Below are 21,504 nucleotides of genomic sequence, written 5' to 3'. Positions count from 1 at the left end.
TATATTACTGTCTGAATCTAACATGCAGCTTCCCATGCAGATTGGCTACAATAAACTGTGTTGACATTCAGACTCTGCGATTCGATTGGCCAGACATCCTGTCACTCTTGCCAGTTCAAGTCTGGTATTGACGTAATCTTGTCTGCCTCTAAGCCCCGCCCCAAGAGGAGCTCAGCGGACTTGGACTTGAGTGAGGTGAGCTCAGAAGCCCGTCAGACAGACGGATACAAAGTAGCACAGGCTGTTCACAAACATCGGGGATACTGGAGTACCGACTGCAGGCTGCGGCCCGGGGAGGGGGGGGAGGACGAAGGCAACTGTGACCCTAGACCCCTGACTTCCACCCGCAAAGACTTTACCAAGAAAGAAAATATCGTTTTTATGTGAATTGTGCCCCGCCGCGCGCGCTTGAGAAGTGAACTGGAGAGAGATCTTCGATACGTTTTTCTCCTACATTTCCAGATTTAAATGTTCAACTTCATGGGTCTAATAAACGGTACAGCGGCCATCCAGACCAATGTATCCTGTACATGTAACTGCAAACGCTCGACTTCATTCCAAAGCATGGAGATCAGTAAGTACTTTTTGTTATATTCAAGCTGCTACTTTTCTGTACTTTTCTTTCCCACTTCGAATGACCAAGCTTGTCAACCAAGCTCTCTGTTAGGTCGCGCCGACTTCCATTGCGTGGCTGGTAGGCTAGCTAGCTTAGCTATCTATCCAAGCTCTTTCTGCGTTCAATTCAGCAAAATGTCTGGCTGACTGCCCGGTTTTTATATGCAACGTTTCTCAGCCATAACATGTCCCAGCTACTTTTTGTCTTTGGGATTTTTGTCAACTAAAAAAGGTCTAGACTGTCTACCATGGTTTGACATGATGAAATGAAAGCTTATCTGGTCGTCATAACAAAGTTGACTCTTGTGCAGGCCAGACGTCTGGCTATCTCTGATTTCCAGTAATTGGCCCTAAATAAGGTAAATTATACTTCCATAAAAGGTGGCTCAGTGAAGACATTTTATAATAAAAAACCTTGTACATGTATTGTGTATGTATATGGGCAATGAAAGCAAATTCATTCATTCTGATTATTGGAGTGAGCTTTTAAACCTAAATCTTGATTATACCATGCAGACAGTGGGCCAAATCTTTAGTGGTGGCGTGAGAGGCTTTCTTTGTCACAAAAAGTAACATTTTGCATATTTAAATCAGTAGATTGATTATTCTATCAGGGATTCAAAATGAATTAATAAAACACAATACATAGGGTTACAAGTAGTAATATGTTTATTTATTTATGAAATTGTGCAATTAGAGTAGAGGGGAGATTATTAGACATTAACTATACGAATACAATTAGCGTCTCTTCTAAATCCACTCGGAAATGTCATTCAGTTCTAATAGAGATTCGACATAGTCACAAACTCATTTAGGAGTAAAGAGGAATTTCCTCTAATGACAGTTGTGCAAAGCTCTGCCTGCAATAACTGCATGATGTTTTGTCTAGAGATGGAGGGGATAAAAAAAGAGAGAGATGCTCCCTGGTTTGATAAGAGAGTTTCCCAAAAGAGACAGCTGGTCTGGATATCTTAGGGACTGATCTGGACATATTGAATTCCTCAAAGTAATGGACTGTGAGCTCATGTCTCCTGCATACAGTCTCCTCTTTTCCAGACAAAAATATTTTCAGCCAGGAAAGAGCCCCAACATTTTTTTTGTGGCAAATATGGAATTTTGAATGTGAACTGATCTTTGTTCCCCCATGATAAAATCACCTTCTTGTATCCTGTCTGAAGTGCTTTGTTTTTCTGCGGTAGGGCAGTCTTGACTGAAGATGAAGTGTAAAAGGTGCATGTCTGAAAGTGTTTCCATGATCAGAAACAAATACATTGGGATCCACTGCGTTTTGTCTAGACAGCCTCCCGAAAGAATGAGACGTGGTGGATGACCAAGCTTCAAAATCAGATAAATGGAAAATGAAAATACCACTGCCAGAATTAGGTTATTCACTCTGTTTGCCTCTGTTACTCAAAAACTCAGCCTATTTGGGAATGCTCTGTCTTTCTCTATTTCTCTGAGCATTTAAAAGAATATGTTGAAATCAATTTCAACGCTTATCTGACTGTGTGGGTGGTGGTGGGAGCTCATCTCAAGCTTCGATTTGGTGCTGTCTGGTGTTCTAAAGAGCAGAAAGCCAATAGAATTTACAGTTCTACATGGGATGACAGAAATGAAAGGAATTCAACAACCCACACTTTTCCTCTCAATCTCAGATGGTATTTGTCACAACATTATACAATGCACTTATTGAGTACACACTCTCCTGTTTTCCCTAATTTCTTCAGTGAAGCTGTATATTTCTAAGCTTCCAAATACTGCTTAACAATTACATGGCAGGTAGCCTTTAAGCGGTTAAGAGCGTTGGGCCATTACCGAAAGATCGCTGGTTCGAATCCCCGAGCAGGCCAGACGACTACGTGAAAAACTGTCGCTGTGCCCTTGAGCAAGGCATTTAACCATAATAGCTCCCGTAAGTACCTCTGGAGAAGAGCATCTGCTAAATTACTCAAATGTAAAATGTACCCTATTTATTCGATGCAATGATAATAAACACTGGTGGAAAAGAGCGTTTCATGCACTATACCAAGTTATCTAGCCTAAATAACGTCATTGATATAAAATGGATAAAAACTGTGACCTTCTATGGCTATTTTGCTCTGCCCAGACTAGAGGGCTGTCTTGTGTTTCTTGATGTGTGACAAATTCCTGTTGATGATCGTTTGATTCTGTCGAGGCTCTGGTTCCTTCCCAGAAAGGGCTTTAAAGACAGACTCCAAGAGGAATCAGAAAGGACTTCACTCTGCTCGAGATAGCGAGAGTTATACTGTAATTAATCGTAATTCGATACTCTCCCATTATACAAACAGGAAGGGCAAAGGATTAGGTTTTCTTTTAATCTGTTTCTCTCTGTCCCCCAAAAAGTTAACTGAATGGAGTTATCGGGGCGAAATTTCTATTTACATAATATGTACATACACTTTTCAATTCACATTAGCGACGGGAATGTCACGAGCCGAGAGAGGGTTCGGTATACGTTCTTGCGTTGCAGCTCAAAAGTACTGTAAATGTCACCGTAGCCACTAGCCAGGAGGCTAAGCATTGTAAACTATTCACATAGCTAGCTACTAGCTAACTTTAAGCAATCAACTCTTCATGCATCTACCATATTACATTCTTAATTATTGCAACAAAACCATATTACTCTCTTGAATAATGCAACAATTCACAAGCACGTGAAGACACTTTTTGTCAGTACACACATTTTAGCATCAAGACAAAAGCACAGAGTTACTGCTAGCTAAAGCTAACATGTCATCAAGTAAGGTTAGCATATCAAAATGAAAGATTGCCCCTCTAATACGAATATAAAAGTACAGTAGAACTACCTTACAACATTACAACCAACCATGCTTCATTTTTATCAATATCATACAAATCATTAGGCTATATGTGGTAAAAGCAAATTGTGACTGAACTTGGGTATAATTCACTGGGGAGTTGAGATGTTGAGCTGTTTTATATGGAAGCCCATTACCACCACCCAAAAATAAAATACATACATTGGGGAAGAAAAGTATTTAGTCAGCCACCAATTGTGCAAGTTCTCCCACTTAAAAAGATGAGAGAGGCCTGTAATTTTCATCATAGGTACACGTCAACTATGACAGACAAAATGAGATTTTTTTTCTCCAGAAAATCACATTGAAGGATTTTTAATGAATTTATTAGCAAATTATGGTGGAAAATAAGTATTTGGTCAATAACAAAAGTTTCTCAATACTTTGTTATATACCCTTTGTTGGCAATGACACAGGTCAAACGTTTTCTGTAAGTCTTCACAAGGTTTTCACACACTGTTGCTGGTATTTTGGCCCATTCCTCCATGCAGATCTCCTCTAGAGCAGTGATGTTTTGGGGCTGTCGCTGGGCAACACGGACTTTCAACTCCCTCCAAAGATTTTCTATGGGGTTGAGATCTGGAGACTGACTAGGCCACTCCAGGACCTTTGAAATGCTTCTTACGAAGCCACTCCTTCGTTGCCCGGGCGGTGTGTTTGGGATCATTGTCATGCTGAAAGACCCAGCCACGTTTCATCTTCAATGCCCTTGCTGATGGAAGGAGGTTTTCACTCAAAATCTCACGATACATGGCCCCATTCATTCTTTCCTTTACACGGATCAGTCGTCCTGGTCCCTTTGCAGAAAAAACAGCCCCAAAGCATGATGTTTCCACCCCCATGCTTCACAGTAGGTATGGTGTTCTTTGGATGCAACTCAGCATTCTTTGTCCTCCAAACACGACGAGTTGAGTTTTTATCAAAAAGTTCTATTTTTGTTTCATCTGACCATATGACATTCTCCCAATCCTCTTCTGGATCATCCAAATGCACTCTAGCAAACTTCAGACGGGCCTGGACATGTACTGGCTTAAGCAGGGGGACACGTCTGGCACTGCAGGATTTGAGTTCCTGGCGGCGTAGTGTGTTACTGATGGTAAGCTTTGTTACTTTGGTCCCAGCTCTCTGCAGGTCATTCACTAGGTCCCCCCGTGTGGTTCTGGGATTTTTGCTCACCGTTCTTGTGATCATTTTGACCCCACGGGGTGAGATCTTGCGTGGAGCCCCAGATCGAGGGAGATTATCAGTGGTCTTGTATGTCTTCCATTTCCTAATAATTGCTCCCACAGTTGATTTCTTCAAACCAAGCTGCTTACCTATTGCAGATTCAGTCTTCCCAGCCTGGTGGGAAGACTGATGGTGGGAAGATTTTGTTTCTGGTGTCCTTTGACAGCTCTTTGGTCTTGGCCATAGTGGAGTGTGACTGTTTGAGGTTGTGGACAGGTGTCTTTTATACTGATAACAAGTTCAAACAGGTGCCATTAATACAGGTAACGAGTGGACGACAGAGGAGCCTCTTAAAGAAGAAGTTACAGGTCTGTGAGAGCCAGAAATCTTTCTTGTTTGTAGGTGACCAAATACTTATTTTCCACCATAATTTGCAAATAAGTTTATAAAAAATCCTACAATGTGATTTTCTGGAAATTCTTTTCTCAATTTGTCTGTCATAGTTGACGTGTACCTATGATGAAAATTACAGGCCTCTCTCATCTTTTTAAGTGGGAGAACTTGCACAATTGGTGGCTGACTAAATACTTTTTTCCCCCACTGTATAGATCATACATATATGTTATGTTTCTTAATTTGTAGCATTGTGTGGCAATTTCCATCTGTCCACGTTGTAGAAATCAGCATAGCAGGGCCGCCGGCAAACGGGTAATGAGCTTGCCAGCTTGTAGTCCTAAAAAACAAATGGAAATGAGTTAACATTTTCTACCTCTGGTTCGTTGAGCATTCCTTCGGGGGAAAGGAATGAAGTTTTGGGGTATACGCCAAAAATAATGTCTGAGGTTAACACAGGCTTAGGAGATCTTATACGTTTTGTTCTTTGAGAAAATATTAGTCAGTTAACATTACTTTTATGAATTATGAAGCCTTCATGTGCTCAAAATATGTCTGTTGCTAATGAGTCGCTAACTGTCAGAGAAATGGAACTACAACATTAATCATAACTTTTTTCACGTCACTATGTCTACCACGCAAATTAGTCTACGCTTAGTGATCTTTCTACTTCCCAGCTCGAACGAAAATGCAAGGATGGTATATTGTTTGTTCCCGGCTGCAACCTTTTTACTTGTTTTGATTACATAAATGCTTCAAAATTCACTAACAGTAATATTAGCTGATGCGATTCTCATAAAACAAAATGTATAAGATCTAAACCTTGGTTTACTACAGACCTTATTTTAGGTGTTAATCCAAAAAAAAAAAAAAATAGCCTTTGTACAACGAGCCATGGCGGAGTTAGCCTCCATAAGTGCCTACAAAAAGACTCCATTACAACTGCTCTATTTGCCCCAGCACTTTTCATTTGATTTAATAATTTTTTTTTATACAAAAGTGTTGAAAAGAGGGACAAGTACTGTTATTTTGACTGATTCGCCTCATGATTTGTTCAACAGGATTTTTTTTTTCATCCTCCCTATGGCCAAGAGTTTTTCCAGGATATATATATATATTTTTTAAAACCATATGACCTGATTAGAAAAAATCTGGTCCCATAAATAAGCCGTATAAAACCGTTTTACAGCTGATTTATTTATATGTAATACCCAGAGTTTTACCTAGTTAGGTTAGCCTACCAGATCAGGAAAAACTCAGGTGCACCTGTGGTGCAACCTCTGAAATCACCACATAATGTTAGAAATTAAAACATATTCTATTTGTGTGATCTACTATCTCACATTTTTTACTTACATAAAAAACAAATGGTGGATGGAAATGGGCTTCCATAGATTTACGTGGCTCAGTGCAGCCGGCAGGTTGCAGCTACAGTGACCATTTCAGAATGTAACAGGCTGTTACTGCAATTTCAGGTAAAAACTCAATAAAACAAGTCTTAGATATAAGAAAAATGTCTATACATTTCAGCTGTTTCAAAAACATTGCTCTGCTATTACCATTTATACTGTAGGAATGTTGAGCTCAACGAGACAATACACTGCCCTGCTCGGAGGGGGGGCAGCTGTTGGGAGAGTGTTGTGCGCAACCACCGGAAGTAGCGCTCGAGACGTTATAATTTAGCAAGTTGATACAACAGTATTGTCTCTCGAGAATCGATACCGCTCGAAAATGTCAGTTTGCTATTGTCAATGTGAAAACAATCTAATAGGCATGTCAATGCTATCCGGGGTGTAAGCCACAGTAAACACTGCTCTACAACCAACTAACTAATAGCAGTTTGGTGTATACGTCAAAAAATGCCTTGGGGGTGTGAACCCAACAGAGCAGTCAGTCTCGCCAAAGCTAATGAGGCTTACAGACATTAATTCAACCTTAAATGCTCCAAAGGATTGGAAACAAGGAAGGGCCTTGGGCAAGGGATGGTTCTCACTAATTTCCATGGGGAATTAATTTCTCAATCAATTGTATCATTAGATAACGAATAATATGATACGTTGTGGGTTCTGTCCATATTCTTGCTATTCGCACAAAAGTTTGAAGAAAGGAGGGATCCAGTGCAGTCAAGATAGGCCTAATCGTTTGTCGCTAAATAATATAATTTTTCAATAGGCCTTGTAATTCCATTTTCAGTTAGGGTTGTATACTGTTTTTAAGAGCAAGGGCTTTTATTGTGAAAGGGGAATAAACACAGTACACCTACATACATACACACACACACACACATACACACACACACACACACACACACACACACACACACACACACATACACCTGTGAGCCAGGCTGGGAGTCTGGCACGCAACTTAATTTTCCTGCATCCTCGCTCTGAAGACAGGTGGGAAAACAGGTGTCAGGGAACATACCCAACCACGGAATGTTCCGCTTCGACACTATTCTCTCTCTCTCTGTCCCTGTCTTAGCAGGCCTTCAGTTGAGCAATCTGCACAGGAGCCCATACTCTCCCAAAGAGGTGTTTGTTCATGCATTCTCTTGTTTCTCTGCTCTCTTTTCGTTGGTAAGGAGAGGGGTCTGTCTGACTAGCTCTCATAGGTCTGAATTTCAGGTGACTGTCATTCTTTAGAGAACGGAGCACAGCAAAGAACAGAGCACATCTGCAGCTTAGCTGACGTGCTGGAATCAGAGTGCGGCAGCTTAGAGGTTGAGGTGATTTTAATTTCAAATCTATTCTGCTCTTTCTTCTTGGGTGAGGAACAAAGACTGTCCTTCATCACGCTCTGTTTTTGGAGACCACAAGGTTTATTTTGGTGTATTTCTTGTCATGCTGTAAATCTCTTAAATGCTGGGGAAATACTACATTTCAGTGTCTCGTGGGGAACGTCACCCCAATGGCTGTGTCGGAATTCTCATACTAAAAGTATTTAGAAAATACTGTAAGTATAAATGTATGCAGTAAGCTCCTACACAGTACAGGTACGCACTAGGCCAACATACTACTGTTCATACATATTAAGGAAATGTTCTATTGCTCCATCTTCTTATCGACCACCATTTGTTCACTTTTTCCTCATACAGCTGTCCCCTTTTCTGGTTGCATTGAATTGTGGGTCTAAAAAAGGGTGATTCCCTTCCTGAATAGTTTACAGTGAATTCCTACTACATGAAAAGGCCAAATTAAGTATGACATCCTGTCATTCAAGGCATACCCCATTTATGACACATTTTTGCATACTGCACAACTTTTTATTCTTGCATTGGCTACACTAAACATTTACTAAATAGGATACAGCCATTGTGTGAGAAATAGAATACTGAGGCTATGGTCATCCTAAGCGTTATCTCAGAACTATGAGGCACCTTCTTTTCAGTACTGCTAACACAATCCCCACCTTCTTATGTTTATTGGAATAGCACCTCCTATTTACTTGTTTTGGAGAACAAACGATTATGATGTGTAACCGTCTGGCCGGCATAAAACTGGCCAAGGCAGTGACAAGACGGACCACCCAGGAAAGTCTAGCTAACATGCCCACCCCCCCACCCCAACCCCTCCTCTCCTCATACCCAAGAAAACGGAGAATCAAATCTGCTACTAATTAAAAGGAAACATGAGGAATATTCCTCTGGACAGGATACAGGTTTTGTCCAGTAACTCCCTCCCTCCTTCACTCTTCTTTCTCTCTCTCACTTTTTCCCACACTGTGTTACTCTCCTTTTTCCATTCTTCTTCAGTCAGGTCCAAACATTATGCTGGTTGGTTGATTATGCCATTCAGTGTTTCCTTTAAGATTATTTTAGAATTGGATAAAATGAACCGTTAATCCAACACAATTACTTCAATGAAAATAAAGCGGTTGTATTGAAATATTTTGAGGTGGCCAGTCACCTGTTAAAGTCTACCATTAGTTCTTAAGCCTTCTACACATGTTGTTCTTTTGGAAATGGACGAATATTTTTTCCCCCATTAGGAGCCAGTCAAAAGTGACCTATTCTGGTTACATTGGGTTTAATTATAATTTACCCTAATGAAGCAACATCAGGGTCATGTTCAGTGGTCATGAAATGGACGAAAACACTTCAAAAACGGAGATGTGGAATGGGGAGCTACTGTACTTTCTGAACTTGTAGGCCAGGGTGAAAGTAAGAGTGTTGCATCATTTCATTCCAGAGCGTGTGTGATTGCTCATGTGAAACCATTTTTTATCAAACCCTCATTTCTATATTATATCATAACCGTTACCAGGAGGCAAGATCTCTGACACAGGTTGAAGGAATGTAACTTTGGGAGTCTACTATTTGCTCATACCTTCAAATTTACGCCCTCCCTCCCCGGATCCTGCATGTACAGTAATTGCAGGGTAAGATTATATTAGTCACTCTCCATAATCCTATGTGTACACCCTCCCCACCCACCCACCCAGCCACCTACCCCCATCTCCATGGGTTACCGAGCTAGGCCGCAGCCAAAGCCGATGATCTCATCAGTACCACTCACTGCCCAGTCATTGAAAAAACACAGGCCTCTGCCCTTTGAAGTCCTCGCTCGTCTGCTCTGACACACCGGCTGTGCGCGAGCTAGCTAGCCAACCGGCATCCATTTGCATTGGAAATTAGGTGGAAGTCACAAGACCTGGCAAAACCTGCCAGCAACACAGGGGGAAAATCACAAAGGGAGTCCTGACTGCAGACCTTACTCACTCACTCACCCTACTTATCAAGCCTATCAGATTCTCCTTCAACTCCCTTAAGTTTTCCCCCTACGGCTCTATCTGTGGGTCCCATCGGGCCCCTGTGGGGACTTGCCCGTGTACAGTACAGGGAATAAGGGTGCACGAGCAGATCGAGCTCCGAGCTGTATAATGCTGTATAATGCTTTATTTATCTCCCCACCCCCTTCAGTTTTTATCAGTCTAGTCCCGGGCTCCATTCCCATCCAGCCACCAACCCTCCCACCCCCTCCCTCTACCCCTGCTCCCTTGCCCCCAGCCCTAGGGGATAGGCACTAACATGCGTGTCCTTTGTTGTCTGAGCTGGCTAGAATGCCAGACTGGATACTTTTTTTGGAAGTTAGAATTTATTTGGGTTATTCAGTTCTGGGAAAAGAGTAACAGAGAGAAAGAGAGGATATTAGAGTGTATTATGTTTGTTTGTGCATGTGTTCATGTCATTTTCCTTGTTTGTTTATTTGTTTGTATTTTTGATTGTGTGTACGTACGTGCATGTTCAACGTAGGGCTGACCCCAATTAGTCGACTGGTCGATTATTTGGTCAATAGGCTATTGGTCGACAGAGATCTTTTTTTGTCGAGCAGTAGCAAATATATATATTTTTATGGCAGGCCCATCTCAGTGAACTAATCCATTGCGGAGGCCACATGGATGACGTAGTCCAAGAAGAGGAGTATTGCTAAGATGCACAATGCACGTCTCTCTCCAGAATCCACTCTCTCCTGCCAATTTGTGCACATTCATTGTTTCATAACTTCATTGTGTGAATTGTTTGCATTTGATTGTTGGTGTCTATCAATTCGCCATTATATATTTTACCAGTAGTACATTTACCGTTAAGTTGACACGTTATTTGCAGAGCGCACAACCAATGCTACACTTGTGAGAAACATGTTTTGGTTTATTTCATTCCATTTACAAGTTTGGTCAATTTAGTCATTGTCTTTTGTTTGGAGCGCTCCTGTCAATATAAAGTAAGGACCCGCACTTGATTACGCATAGAAGTAGGCCTAAAGGCTACCTGTCCTGCACACAAATGTAGGCCTATAAATGTGCCCATTTGGGGATCTGATAGTATTTCTGATTGGCTTAACGCACTAATGAGCTCTGGAGCTTCTAAAAGTAATGTTTTCTTCACCTCAAAAAGCAAGCAAACAAGTCTGTTTTTATATCTGTTGAAATTGACAATAGTTCCTCAATGTATTTGAAAAATCTTTCCAGTTCTTTCCCTTTTGATATACCAATCGGCGTGAAAGGGAAAAATGTAATGTTCTGATCCAATGGAAATGTCATAAAATAGGCCTACCTGATTACTTCTTATCCCTTGCGTAAATAGCCTTCAGCTGTGTCTGTGCCGAGCTCACTGGTGAAGGAAACTCTGACATGCTGACCACACCTGTCTCCTTGTGTGCGTGCAAAATAAATGTACACATACATGTTATTCAATCATTTCATCCAAACTGCTCGTGTGTCAACGATCGTCTGCGTAGCCAGGCGCTAAAATAGAACTTAGTTCTATTTTAGATGCTTGATGCGCTGCAAGTCCCGCCTCTCCAATCTCCTCAATGGTATTTAGGAGCATATACCCATGTGGGTGATTGAAAGTTGAACAAGGGCCACACTCCAGTCCAGTTGGTTGCAGTAATGCACCGTAAAGTTGGTTGCCAACCGCCATATAAAATCCACAGAAGAAGAAGACTGAACGAGGAGATTACTAGAAACAAACTATGTTTCCCCTTTTATCTGTGGATGAATTGTCGGAGTAGAGAACACACGATTTTGTGTGACTGAAAATGGGTCAAAATTCTACAAAGATCCAGCAAAAGAAAAAAGGACCTTGTACATTTCAGGTAAAATAACAACCCAATGTTTATATCCCAGGACAAAATAGCTAGTAACAGCAAGCTAGCTAGCTAAATGTCCTTGAATGTTTAATAATGTTTCGACCTGTCCCCAAATTAATATAGTTGGTTCAGAGTTTGTTTTGACATGCGCAAGACGGCAAAGAGCATTTCAATAGCCTTTTGGGTAATTCCATGTAATTTTAGCAAGCTATGACACCCACCATCTCAGATTGTTCTGAAATGGTTTCTGTAGTTAGAAACAGATAAGATAAGCATTCCTGCAACATTATTTTGTTGAAAGACAATTTGTCCTCTGAGAAATGAATTGATTGCACCCAAATTGGCCATTTCAATTAATAGGATTCATATAATATTCAGCAAATATAGTACCCAACCTCCGATTTCGACCAAACATCTTCTTAACAATGATTAAGACGTGAGGAATCAAAATAAATGGTCAAAATCCAGCCACAGACCTCCCAGACCCCATACCAAGCCCACCCCAACAGCAAGTATACAGTAACAGTTCTCTATGTTTGACAAGTAGTATGACGCTGCGGCTTGGATAATTGTTTATTCAACCTATGTAATGTATTCTCAGTGAATTTGGTGATGTTTATTTTTCCCCTGTTCATAGAAATTAGTCATTGAAGTTGTTAGGTCTATGTCCCATCACACAACTTGATATTATCAGTTTCTGACCACTAGATGGTCCTGATCCTGCTGTTAGGTGAAAAAAGTGTAAAGAGTCCCCTCCCCCTCAATGTTAATTCAAAACGTAATCTTTACATTTTTATGAATTATACATGTATAATGAAGAGTTAAAGTTGGGAGAATGTATTTGTCCAAATACATCTCAAAGACAAATCATATGAAAACAAAAAAAAACTGGACTATTTCTTATTAATTTCATTCTTTCATTTCTTCTTTCTTTTCTGTCTTCAATGCATCTTCTGTTGCAGTGATGTCGCCAAATCCCAAATGATTTTGGCGACCAGTTGCAGTGGTTGGTGCCTTAATGGTGCAGATGATGCTTGTATTTGGGACATAACGTGTGTCCTCTCTGTTTGGCCAAGAAAGTGACTTTTCTGGATTACTTGGATGCATGAATTTCAGCTTTACATCAAAGTTTTCATCATTCACATCATCCACAATTCCAATCCAGTACTCATCATCATAGAAGCAAAGTAGAAAATTAGAGGCTCGCACATTTACCATTGTATTCTCATCTATAGGTTTCCCAAGAACCAAGTCAAACTTAATGGCATAATCTGGGTAGTACCCAACTTCAGCTGTGGTCAATTAACTATCTAGTGGTCAGAACAACATCAATGACAAATGTATCCGAACGGGGAGAAAAACCCATCACCAAATTCTTTGAGAATACATTACATAGGATAAAGAAACAATACTCCGAGCCGCAGCTCCATACTACTTGTCAGACATAGAAAACTGATACAATATTTTGTTTTTGGGGTGGGATTGGCGTGGGGGGTACCTGGGTGGCTTTAAAAAAGGTTTAGCCCAAATTGGATGATAGGTACTGTATTTATTGAATATTATATGAATCCTATTAATTAAAGATTGCCAATTTTGGTGCAATCAATTAGCTTAATTTCGCAGAGATCCAAATATATTTCAACAAAATAACATTGCAGGAATGCTAATCTTAGGATGTACCTGTTGTAAGAACTGTTCAATGTTGGTACAAACAGAACAGCTATGCCCTCCGTAAGGCAATCAAAGAGGCAAAACGACAGTGCAGGGACAAAGTGGAGTCGCAATTCAATGGCTCAGACACGAGATGTAGGTGGCAGGGACTCCACACAATCACAGATTATGAAGGGAAAGACAGTCATGTGAAGGACACCGACACCTCGCTCCCAGACAAGCTAAACACCTTCTTCGCCCGCTTTGAGGAAAACGCAGCGCCGCCGCGGTCCACCACCGCTCACGAGGACTGTGAGCTCTCGTTCTCCGTGGCGTTTGTAAGACATTTAAGCGTGTTAACCCTCGCAAGGCTGCCGGCCCAGACGGCATCCCAAGCAGTGTTCTCAGAGCATGTACAGACCAGCTGGCTGGAGGGTTTACGGACATTCAATCTCTCCCTAACCCAGTCTGTTGTGCCCACTTGCATCATTGTTCCTGTACCCAAGAAAGCGAATTTAACTGAACTAAATGACTATCGCCCTGTAGCACTCATTTCTGTCATCATTAAGTGCTTTGAGAGGCTAGCTAAGGATCATATCATATCCACCTTACCTGACACCCTAGACCCACTAGAATTTGCATACTGCCCCAACAGATCCACGGATAACGCAATCGCACTGCACACTGCCCTATCCATTCTGGATAAGAGTAATACCTATGTAAGAATGCTGTTCATCGACTATAGCTCAGCCTTCAACACCATAGTGCCCTCCAAGCTCATCACTAAGCTCGAGGCCCTGGGTCTGAACCCCACCCTGTGCAACTGGGTCCTGGACTTCCTGACAGGCCTACCCCAGGTGTGTTTGCTCAGACCCTCCTGTACGCCCTGTTCACCCATGACTCCGTGGCCACACACGTCTCCAACTCGATCATCAAGTTTGCAGACGACACAACAGGCGTAGGCCTGATAACAAACAACGACGAGACCGCCTTCAGGGAGGAGGTGAGGGCCATCGCGGAGTGGTGCCAGGAAAATAAACTCTCCCTCAACGTCAACAAAACGAAGGAGCTGCTCATGGACATCAGGAGATAGCAGAGATAGCACGCCCCATCCACATCAACGGGGCCGCAGTGGAGAGGGTGAAAAGCTTCAAGTTCCTCGGCGTGCACATCACTGACATCCTGAAATGATACGTTCACGCAGACAGTGTGGTGAAGACGGCGCAACAGCGCCTCTTCAACCTCAGGAGGCTGAATAAATTTGGCTTGGCACCTAAGACCCTCACGCACTTCTACAGATGCACCATTGAGAGCATCCTGTCGGGCTGTATCACCGCCTGATAGGGCAACTGCACCGTCCACAACTGTAGGGCTCTCCAGAGGGTGGGGCAGTCAGCCCAACGCATCACCGGGGGCACACTGCCTGCCCTCCAAGACCTCTACCGCACCCGGTGTCACGAGAAGGCCAAGAAGATCATCAAGGATCTGAGCCATCCGAGCAACAGCCTGTTCACCTCGCTACCATCTAGAAGACGGAGACAGTACATGTGCATCAAAGCTGGGACCGAGAGACTGAAAAACTGCTTCTATCTCCAGGTCATCACACTGTTAAATAGTCACCACTAGCCGGCCTCCGCCCAGTACCCTGCCCTGAACTTTAGTCACTGTTACTAGCCGGCCAACATCCGGTACTCAAACCTGCACCTTAGAGACTGCTGCCCTATCTAGTGCCTGATTTGTGTCACTGATCTACACTCCATTCCCCAGTGGAGTTTTGTTTGTAGAAATGTTTTGAAATTAATAACAAATTAAAAGCTGAAATGTCTTGTTAATAAGTATTCAACCCCTTTGTTATGGCAAGCTTAAATAAGTTCAGGAGTAAAAAAGTGTTAACTAATCTAATCAGTTGCATGGACTCATTACGTGTTCAGTAATAGTTGTTAACATGATTTTTGAATGACTACCCCATCTCTGTACCCCACACATACAATTATCTGTAAGGTCCCTCAATCGAGTAGTGAATTTCAAGCACAGATTCAACCACAAAACCAGGGAGGTTTTTCAATGCCTCGCAAAGAAGGGCACCGATTTGGTAGATGGGTAAAAAAAAAAAAAAGCAAACATTGAATATCCCTTTGAACATGGTGAAGTTATTAATTAGGTTTTGGATGGTGTATCAATATAACAAGTCAATACAAAGATACAGCTGTCCTTCCTAACGCCGTTGCCAGAGAGGAAGGAAACTGCTCAGGGATTTCACCATGAGGCCAATTGTGATTTTAAACATTTACAGAGTTTATTGGCTGTAATATAAGAAAACTGAGGATGGATCAACAACATTGCAGTTACTCCACAAATCAAATCAAATTTTATTTGCCACATGTGCCGAATACAACAGGTGTAGACCTTACAGTGAGTACAAATAGTCCGGGTAGCTATGATTAGCTGTTCAGGAGTCTTATGGCTTGGGGGTAGAAGCTGTTAAGAAGCCTAACCTAAATTACAGAATGAAAAGAAGGAAGCCTGTACAGAATAAAAATGTTCTAAAACATGCATCCTGTTTGTAATAAGGCACTAAAGTAATACTGCAAAAAATGTGGCAAAGCAATTAACTTTTTGTCCTGATTACGAAGCGTTATGTTTGGGCCAAATCCAACACAACACATCACTGAGTACCACTCTTCATATTTTCAAGCATGGTGGTGGCTGCATCATGCTATGGGTATGCTTGTCATTGGCAAGGACTAGGGCGTTTTCTGGGATAAAAAGAAACGGAATACAGCAATAATCACAGGCAAAATCTTAGAGGAAAACCTGGTTTCCAACAGACACTGGGAGACGAATTCACCTTTCAGCAGGACAATAACCTAAAACACAAGGGCAAATCCACACTGGAGTTGCTTACCAAGACGACAGTGAATGTTCCTGAGTGGCGTAGTAACAGTTTTGACTTAAATCGGCTTGAAAATCTACGGCAAGACTTGAAAATGTCTGTCTCTAGCAATGATCAGCAATCAACATGACAGAGCTTGAACATTTTTTGAAAGAATAATAGACATATTGTACAAATTCTTAAAGACTGTAATCGCCGCCAAAGGTGATTCTACAAAGTACTGACTTGGGTGTGTTAATGCTTATATAAATTATATACAGTGGGGGAAAAAAGTATTTAGTCAGCCACCAATTGTGCAAGTTCTCCCACTTAAAAAGATGAGAGGCCTGTAATTTTCATCATAGGTACACGTCAACTATGACAGACAAAATGAGAAAAAAATATCCAGAAAATCACATTGTATGATTTTTAATGAATTTATTTGCAAATTATGGTGGAAAATAAGTATTTGGTCAATAACAAAAGTTTCTCAATACTTTGTTATATACCCTTTGTTGGCAATGACACAGGTCAAACGTTTTCTGTAAGTATTCACAAGGTTTTCACACACTGTTGCTGGTATTTTGGCCCATTCCTCCATGCAGATCTCCTCTAGAGCAGTGATGTTTTGGGGCTGTCGCTGGGCAACACAGACTTTCAACTCAGTCCAAAGATTTTCTATGGGGTTGAGATCTGGAGACTGGCTAGGCCACTCCAGGACCTTGAAATGCTTCTTATGAAGCCACTCCTTCGTTGCCTGGGCGGTGTGTTTGGGATCATTGTCATGCTGAAAGACCCAGCCACGTTTCATCTTCAATGCCCTTGCTGATGGAAGGAGGTTTTCACTCAAAATCTCACGATACATGGCCCCATTCATTCTTTCCTTTACACGGATCAGTCGTCCTGGTCCCTTTGCAGAAAAACAGCCCCAAAGCATGATGTTTCCACCCCCATGCTTCACAGTAGGTATGGTGTTCTTTGGATGCAACTCAGCATTCTTTGTCCTCCAAACACGACGAGCTGAGTTTTTACCAAAAAAGTTCTATTTTTGGTTTCATCTGACCATATGACATTCTCCCAATCCTCTTCTGGATCATCCAAATGCACTCTAGCAAACTTCAGACGGGCCTGGACATGTACTGGCTTAAGCAGGGGGCACACGTCTGGCACTGCAGGATTTGAGTCCCTGGCGGCGTAGTGTGTTACTGATGGTAGGCTTTGTTACTTTGGTCCCAGCTCTCTGCAGGTCATTCACTAGGTCCCCCCGTGTGGTTCTGGGATTTTTGCTCACCGTTCTTGTGATAATTTTGACCCCACGGGGTGAGCTCTTGCGTGGAGCCCCAGATCGAGGGAGATTATCAGTGGTCTTGTATGTCTTCCATTTCCTAATAATTGCTCCCACAGTTGATTTCTTCAAACCAAGCTGCTTACCTATTGCAGATCCAGTCTTCCCAGCCTGGTGCAGGTCTACAACTTTGACAGCTCTTTGGTCTTGGCCATAGTGGAGTTTGGAGTGTGACTGTTTGAGGTTGTGGACAAGTGTCTTTTATACTGATAACAAGTTCAAACAGGTGCCATTAATACAGGTAACGAGTGGAGGACAGAGGAGCCTCTTAAAGAAGAAGTTACAAGTCTGTGAGAGCCAGAAATCTTGCTTGTTTGTAGGTGACCAAATACTTATTTTCCACCATAATTTGCAAATAAATTCATTAAAAATCCTACAATGTGATTTTCTGCATTTTTTTTTCTCAATTTGTCTGTCATAGTTGACGTGTACCTACGATGAAAATGACAGGCCTCTCTCATCTTTTTAAGTGGGAGAACTTGCACAATTGGTGGCTGACTAAATACTTTTTTCTGTATTTAATTTTCAATTAATTTGCATTCATTCAAAAATGTTTTTACTTTGTCGTTATGGAGAATTGTGTTTAATACATTTTGAATTCAGGCTGTAACACAACAACATTTTGAATAAGTCAAGGGGTATGAATAGTTTCTGAAGGTAATGTACATAGTCATTGAACACTGGTCAGTTTGATAATTTTTACATACTGTTTTACCCAGCTAGCTGTAGATACTGTATTCTATTCAAGGCTCATCCTGTATAACTACTTCTGTTACTTCTGTACACAACTTTTCTATTAATATTCTGTCCATAATGTCTACACACACCATCATATACAGTTGAAGTCGGAAGTTTACATACACTTAGGTTGGAGTCATTAAAACTAGTTTTTTCAACCACTCCACAAATTTCTTGTTGACAAACTATAGTTTTGGCAAGTCGGTTAGGACATCTACTTTGTGCATGACACAAGTAATTTTTCCAACAATTGTTTACAGACAGATTATTTCACTTATAATTCACTGTACCACAATTCCAGTGTGTCAGAAGTTTACATACACTAAGTTGACTGTGCCTTTAAACAGCTTGAAAAATTCCAGAAAATGATGTCATGGCTTTAGAAGCTTCTGATAGGCTAATTGACATCATATGAGTCAATTGGAGGTGTACCTGTGGATGTATTTCAAGGCCTACCTTCAAACTCAGTGCCTCTTTGCTTGACATCATGGGAATATCAAAAGAAATTAGCCAAGACCTCAGAATTGTAGAAAATTGTAGACCTCCACAAGTCTGGTTCATCCTTGGGAGCAATTTCCAAACGCTTGAAGGTACCACGTTCATCTGTACAAACAATAGTACGCAAGTATAAACACCGCTCAGGAAGGAGACGCGTTCTGTCTCCTAGAGATGAACGTACTTTGGTGCGAAAAGTGCAAATCAATCCCAGAACAACAGCAAAGGACCTTGTGAAGATGCTGGAGGAAACGGGTACAAAAGTATCTATATCCACAGTAAAACAAGGCCTATATCGACATAATGTGAAAGGCCACTCAGCAAGGAAGAAGCCACTGCTCCAAAACTGCCATAAAAAAGCCAGACTATGGTTTGGACCTGCACATGGGGACCAAGATCGTACTTTTTGGAGAAATGTCCTCTGGTCTGATGAAACAAAAATAGAACTGTTTGGCCAAAGGCAGTTTGGAACTAAGTAGGGAGTGTTGCAACCGAGGACAGACAATTGTTACGCGATACACGCTTCAGCACTCAGCGGTCCCGTTCTGTGAGCTTGTGTGGCCTACCACTTCACGGCTGAGCCGTTGTTGCTCCTAGACGTTTCCACTTCACAATAACAGCAGTTACAGTTGACCGGGGCAGCTCTAGCAGGGCAGACATTTGACGAACTGACTTGTTGGAAAGGTGGCATCCTATGACGGTGCCACGTTGAAAGTCACTGAGCTCTTCAGCAAGGCCATTCTACTGCCGATGTTTGTCAATGGAGATTGCAAGGCTTGATTTTATACACCTGTCAACAACGGGTGAGGCTGAAATAGCCGAATCTACTAATGTGAAGGGGTGTCCACATACTTGTGTATACAGTACCAGTCAAAGGTTTGGACACACCTACTCATTCCAGGGTTTTTCTTTATTTTTACTATTTTCTACATTGTAGAATAATAGTGAAGATGTCAAAACCATGAAATAACACATATGGAATCATGTAGTAACCAAAAAAGTGTTAAACAAATCCAAATATATTTGAGATTCTTCAAATAGCCACCCTTTGCCTTGATGATAGCTTTGCGCACTCTTGGAATTCTCTCAACCAGCTTCATGAGGTAGTCACCTGGAATGCATTTCAATTAACAGATGTGCCTTGTTAAAAGTTCATTTGTGGATTTCTTTCCTTCTTAATTCGTTTGAGCCAATCAGTTGTGTTGTGACAAGGTAGGGGTGGTATACAGAAGATAGCCCTATTTGGTGAAAGACAAAGTCAATATTATTGCAAGAACAGCTCAAAATAAGCAAAGAGAAACGACAGTCCATCATTACTTTAAGACATGAAGGTCAGCCAATCCGGAAAATGTCAAGTACTTTGAAAGTTTCTTCAAGTGCAGTCACAAAAACCATCAAGTGCTATGATGAAACTAGCTCTCATGAGGACCACCACAGGAAAGGAAGACCCAGAGTTGCCTCTGTTGCAGAGGATAAGGTCATTAGAGTTAACTGCACCTCAGATTGCAGCCCAAATAAATGCTTAACAGGGTTCAAGTAACAGACAAATCTCCACATCAACTGTTCAGAGACTGTGTGAATCAGGCCTTCATGGTCAAATTGCTGCAAAGAAACCACCACTAAAGGACACCAATAACAAGAAGAGACTTGCTTGGGCCAAGAAACACGAGCAATGGACATTAGACCGGTGGAAATCTATCCTTTGGTCTGATGAGTCCAAATTGGAGATTTTTGGTTCCAACCGCCGTGTCTTTGTGAGACGCAGAATAGGTGAACGGATGATCTCCACATGTGTGGTTTCCACCGTGAAGAATGGAGGAGGAAGTGTGATTGTGTGGGAGTGCTTTGCTGGTGACACTGTCTGTGATTTGTTTAGAATTCAAGGCACACTTAACCAGAATGGCTACCACAGCATTCTGCAGTGATACGCCATCCCATCTGGTTTGCGCTTAGTGGGACTATCATTTGTTTTTCAACAGGACAATGACCCAACACACCTCCAGGCTGTGTAAGGGCTATTTGACCAATAAGGAGAGTGATGGAGTGCTGCATCAGATGACCTGGCCTTCACAATCACCCGACCTCAACCCAATTGAGATTGTTTGGGATGAGTTGGACCGCAGAGTGAAGGAAAAGCAGCCAACAAGTGCTCAGCATATGTGAGAACTCCTTCAAAACTGTTGGCAAAGCATTCCAGATGAAGCTGGTTGATAGAATGCCAAGAGTGTGCAAAGCTTTCATCAAGGCAAAGGGTGGCTACTTTGAAGCATCTAAAATATACACTGCTCAAAAAAATTAAGGGAACACTAAAATAACACATCCTAGATCTGAATGAATGAAATAATCTTATGAAATACTTTTTTCTTTACATAGTTGAATTTGCTGACCACAAAATCACACTAAAATTATCAATGGAAATCAAATGTATCAACCCATGGAGGTCTGGATTTGGAGTCACCCTCAAAATTTATGTGGAAAACCACACTACAGGCTGATCCAACTTTGATGTAATGTCCTTAAAACAAGTCAAAATGAGGCTCAGTAGTGTGTGTGTGTGGCCTCCATGTGCCTGTATGACCTCCCTACAATGCCTGGGCATGCTCCTGATGAGGTGGCGGATGGTCTCCTGAGGGATCTCCTCCCAGACCTAGACTAAAGCATCCGCCAACTCCTGGACAGTCTGTGGTGCAACGTGGCGTTGGTGGATGGAGCGAGACATGATGTCCCAAATGTGCTCAATTGGATTCAGGTCTGGGGAACGGGTGGGCCAGTCCATAGCATCAATGCCTTCCTCTT

General features: G+C 41.8%; 1 protein-coding gene across 1 annotated transcript in view; it reads left to right on the top strand.

Moving 5' to 3' along the window:
* Positions 1-225: 225 nt before the first annotated feature.
* pmepa1 (prostate transmembrane protein, androgen induced 1) overlaps positions 226-21,504 on the top strand; it is a 76,793-nt gene continuing 55,514 nt past the window's right edge. The window contains exon 1 of the mRNA XM_041888794.2: positions 226-574. Coding sequence (XP_041744728.1) covers positions 469-574 — 106 coding nt within the window. The 5' untranslated portion in view covers positions 226-468. The remainder of the gene's footprint in view (positions 575-21,504) is intronic.

This window comes from Coregonus clupeaformis, chromosome 10, assembly GCF_020615455.1.
Source record: "Coregonus clupeaformis isolate EN_2021a chromosome 10, ASM2061545v1, whole genome shotgun sequence".
In the NCBI taxonomy this organism is placed as follows: Eukaryota; Metazoa; Chordata; class Actinopteri; order Salmoniformes; family Salmonidae; genus Coregonus; species Coregonus clupeaformis.
The sequence above is the reverse complement of the archived record's forward strand: the minus strand, read 5'-3'. Positions and strand labels throughout refer to the sequence as shown.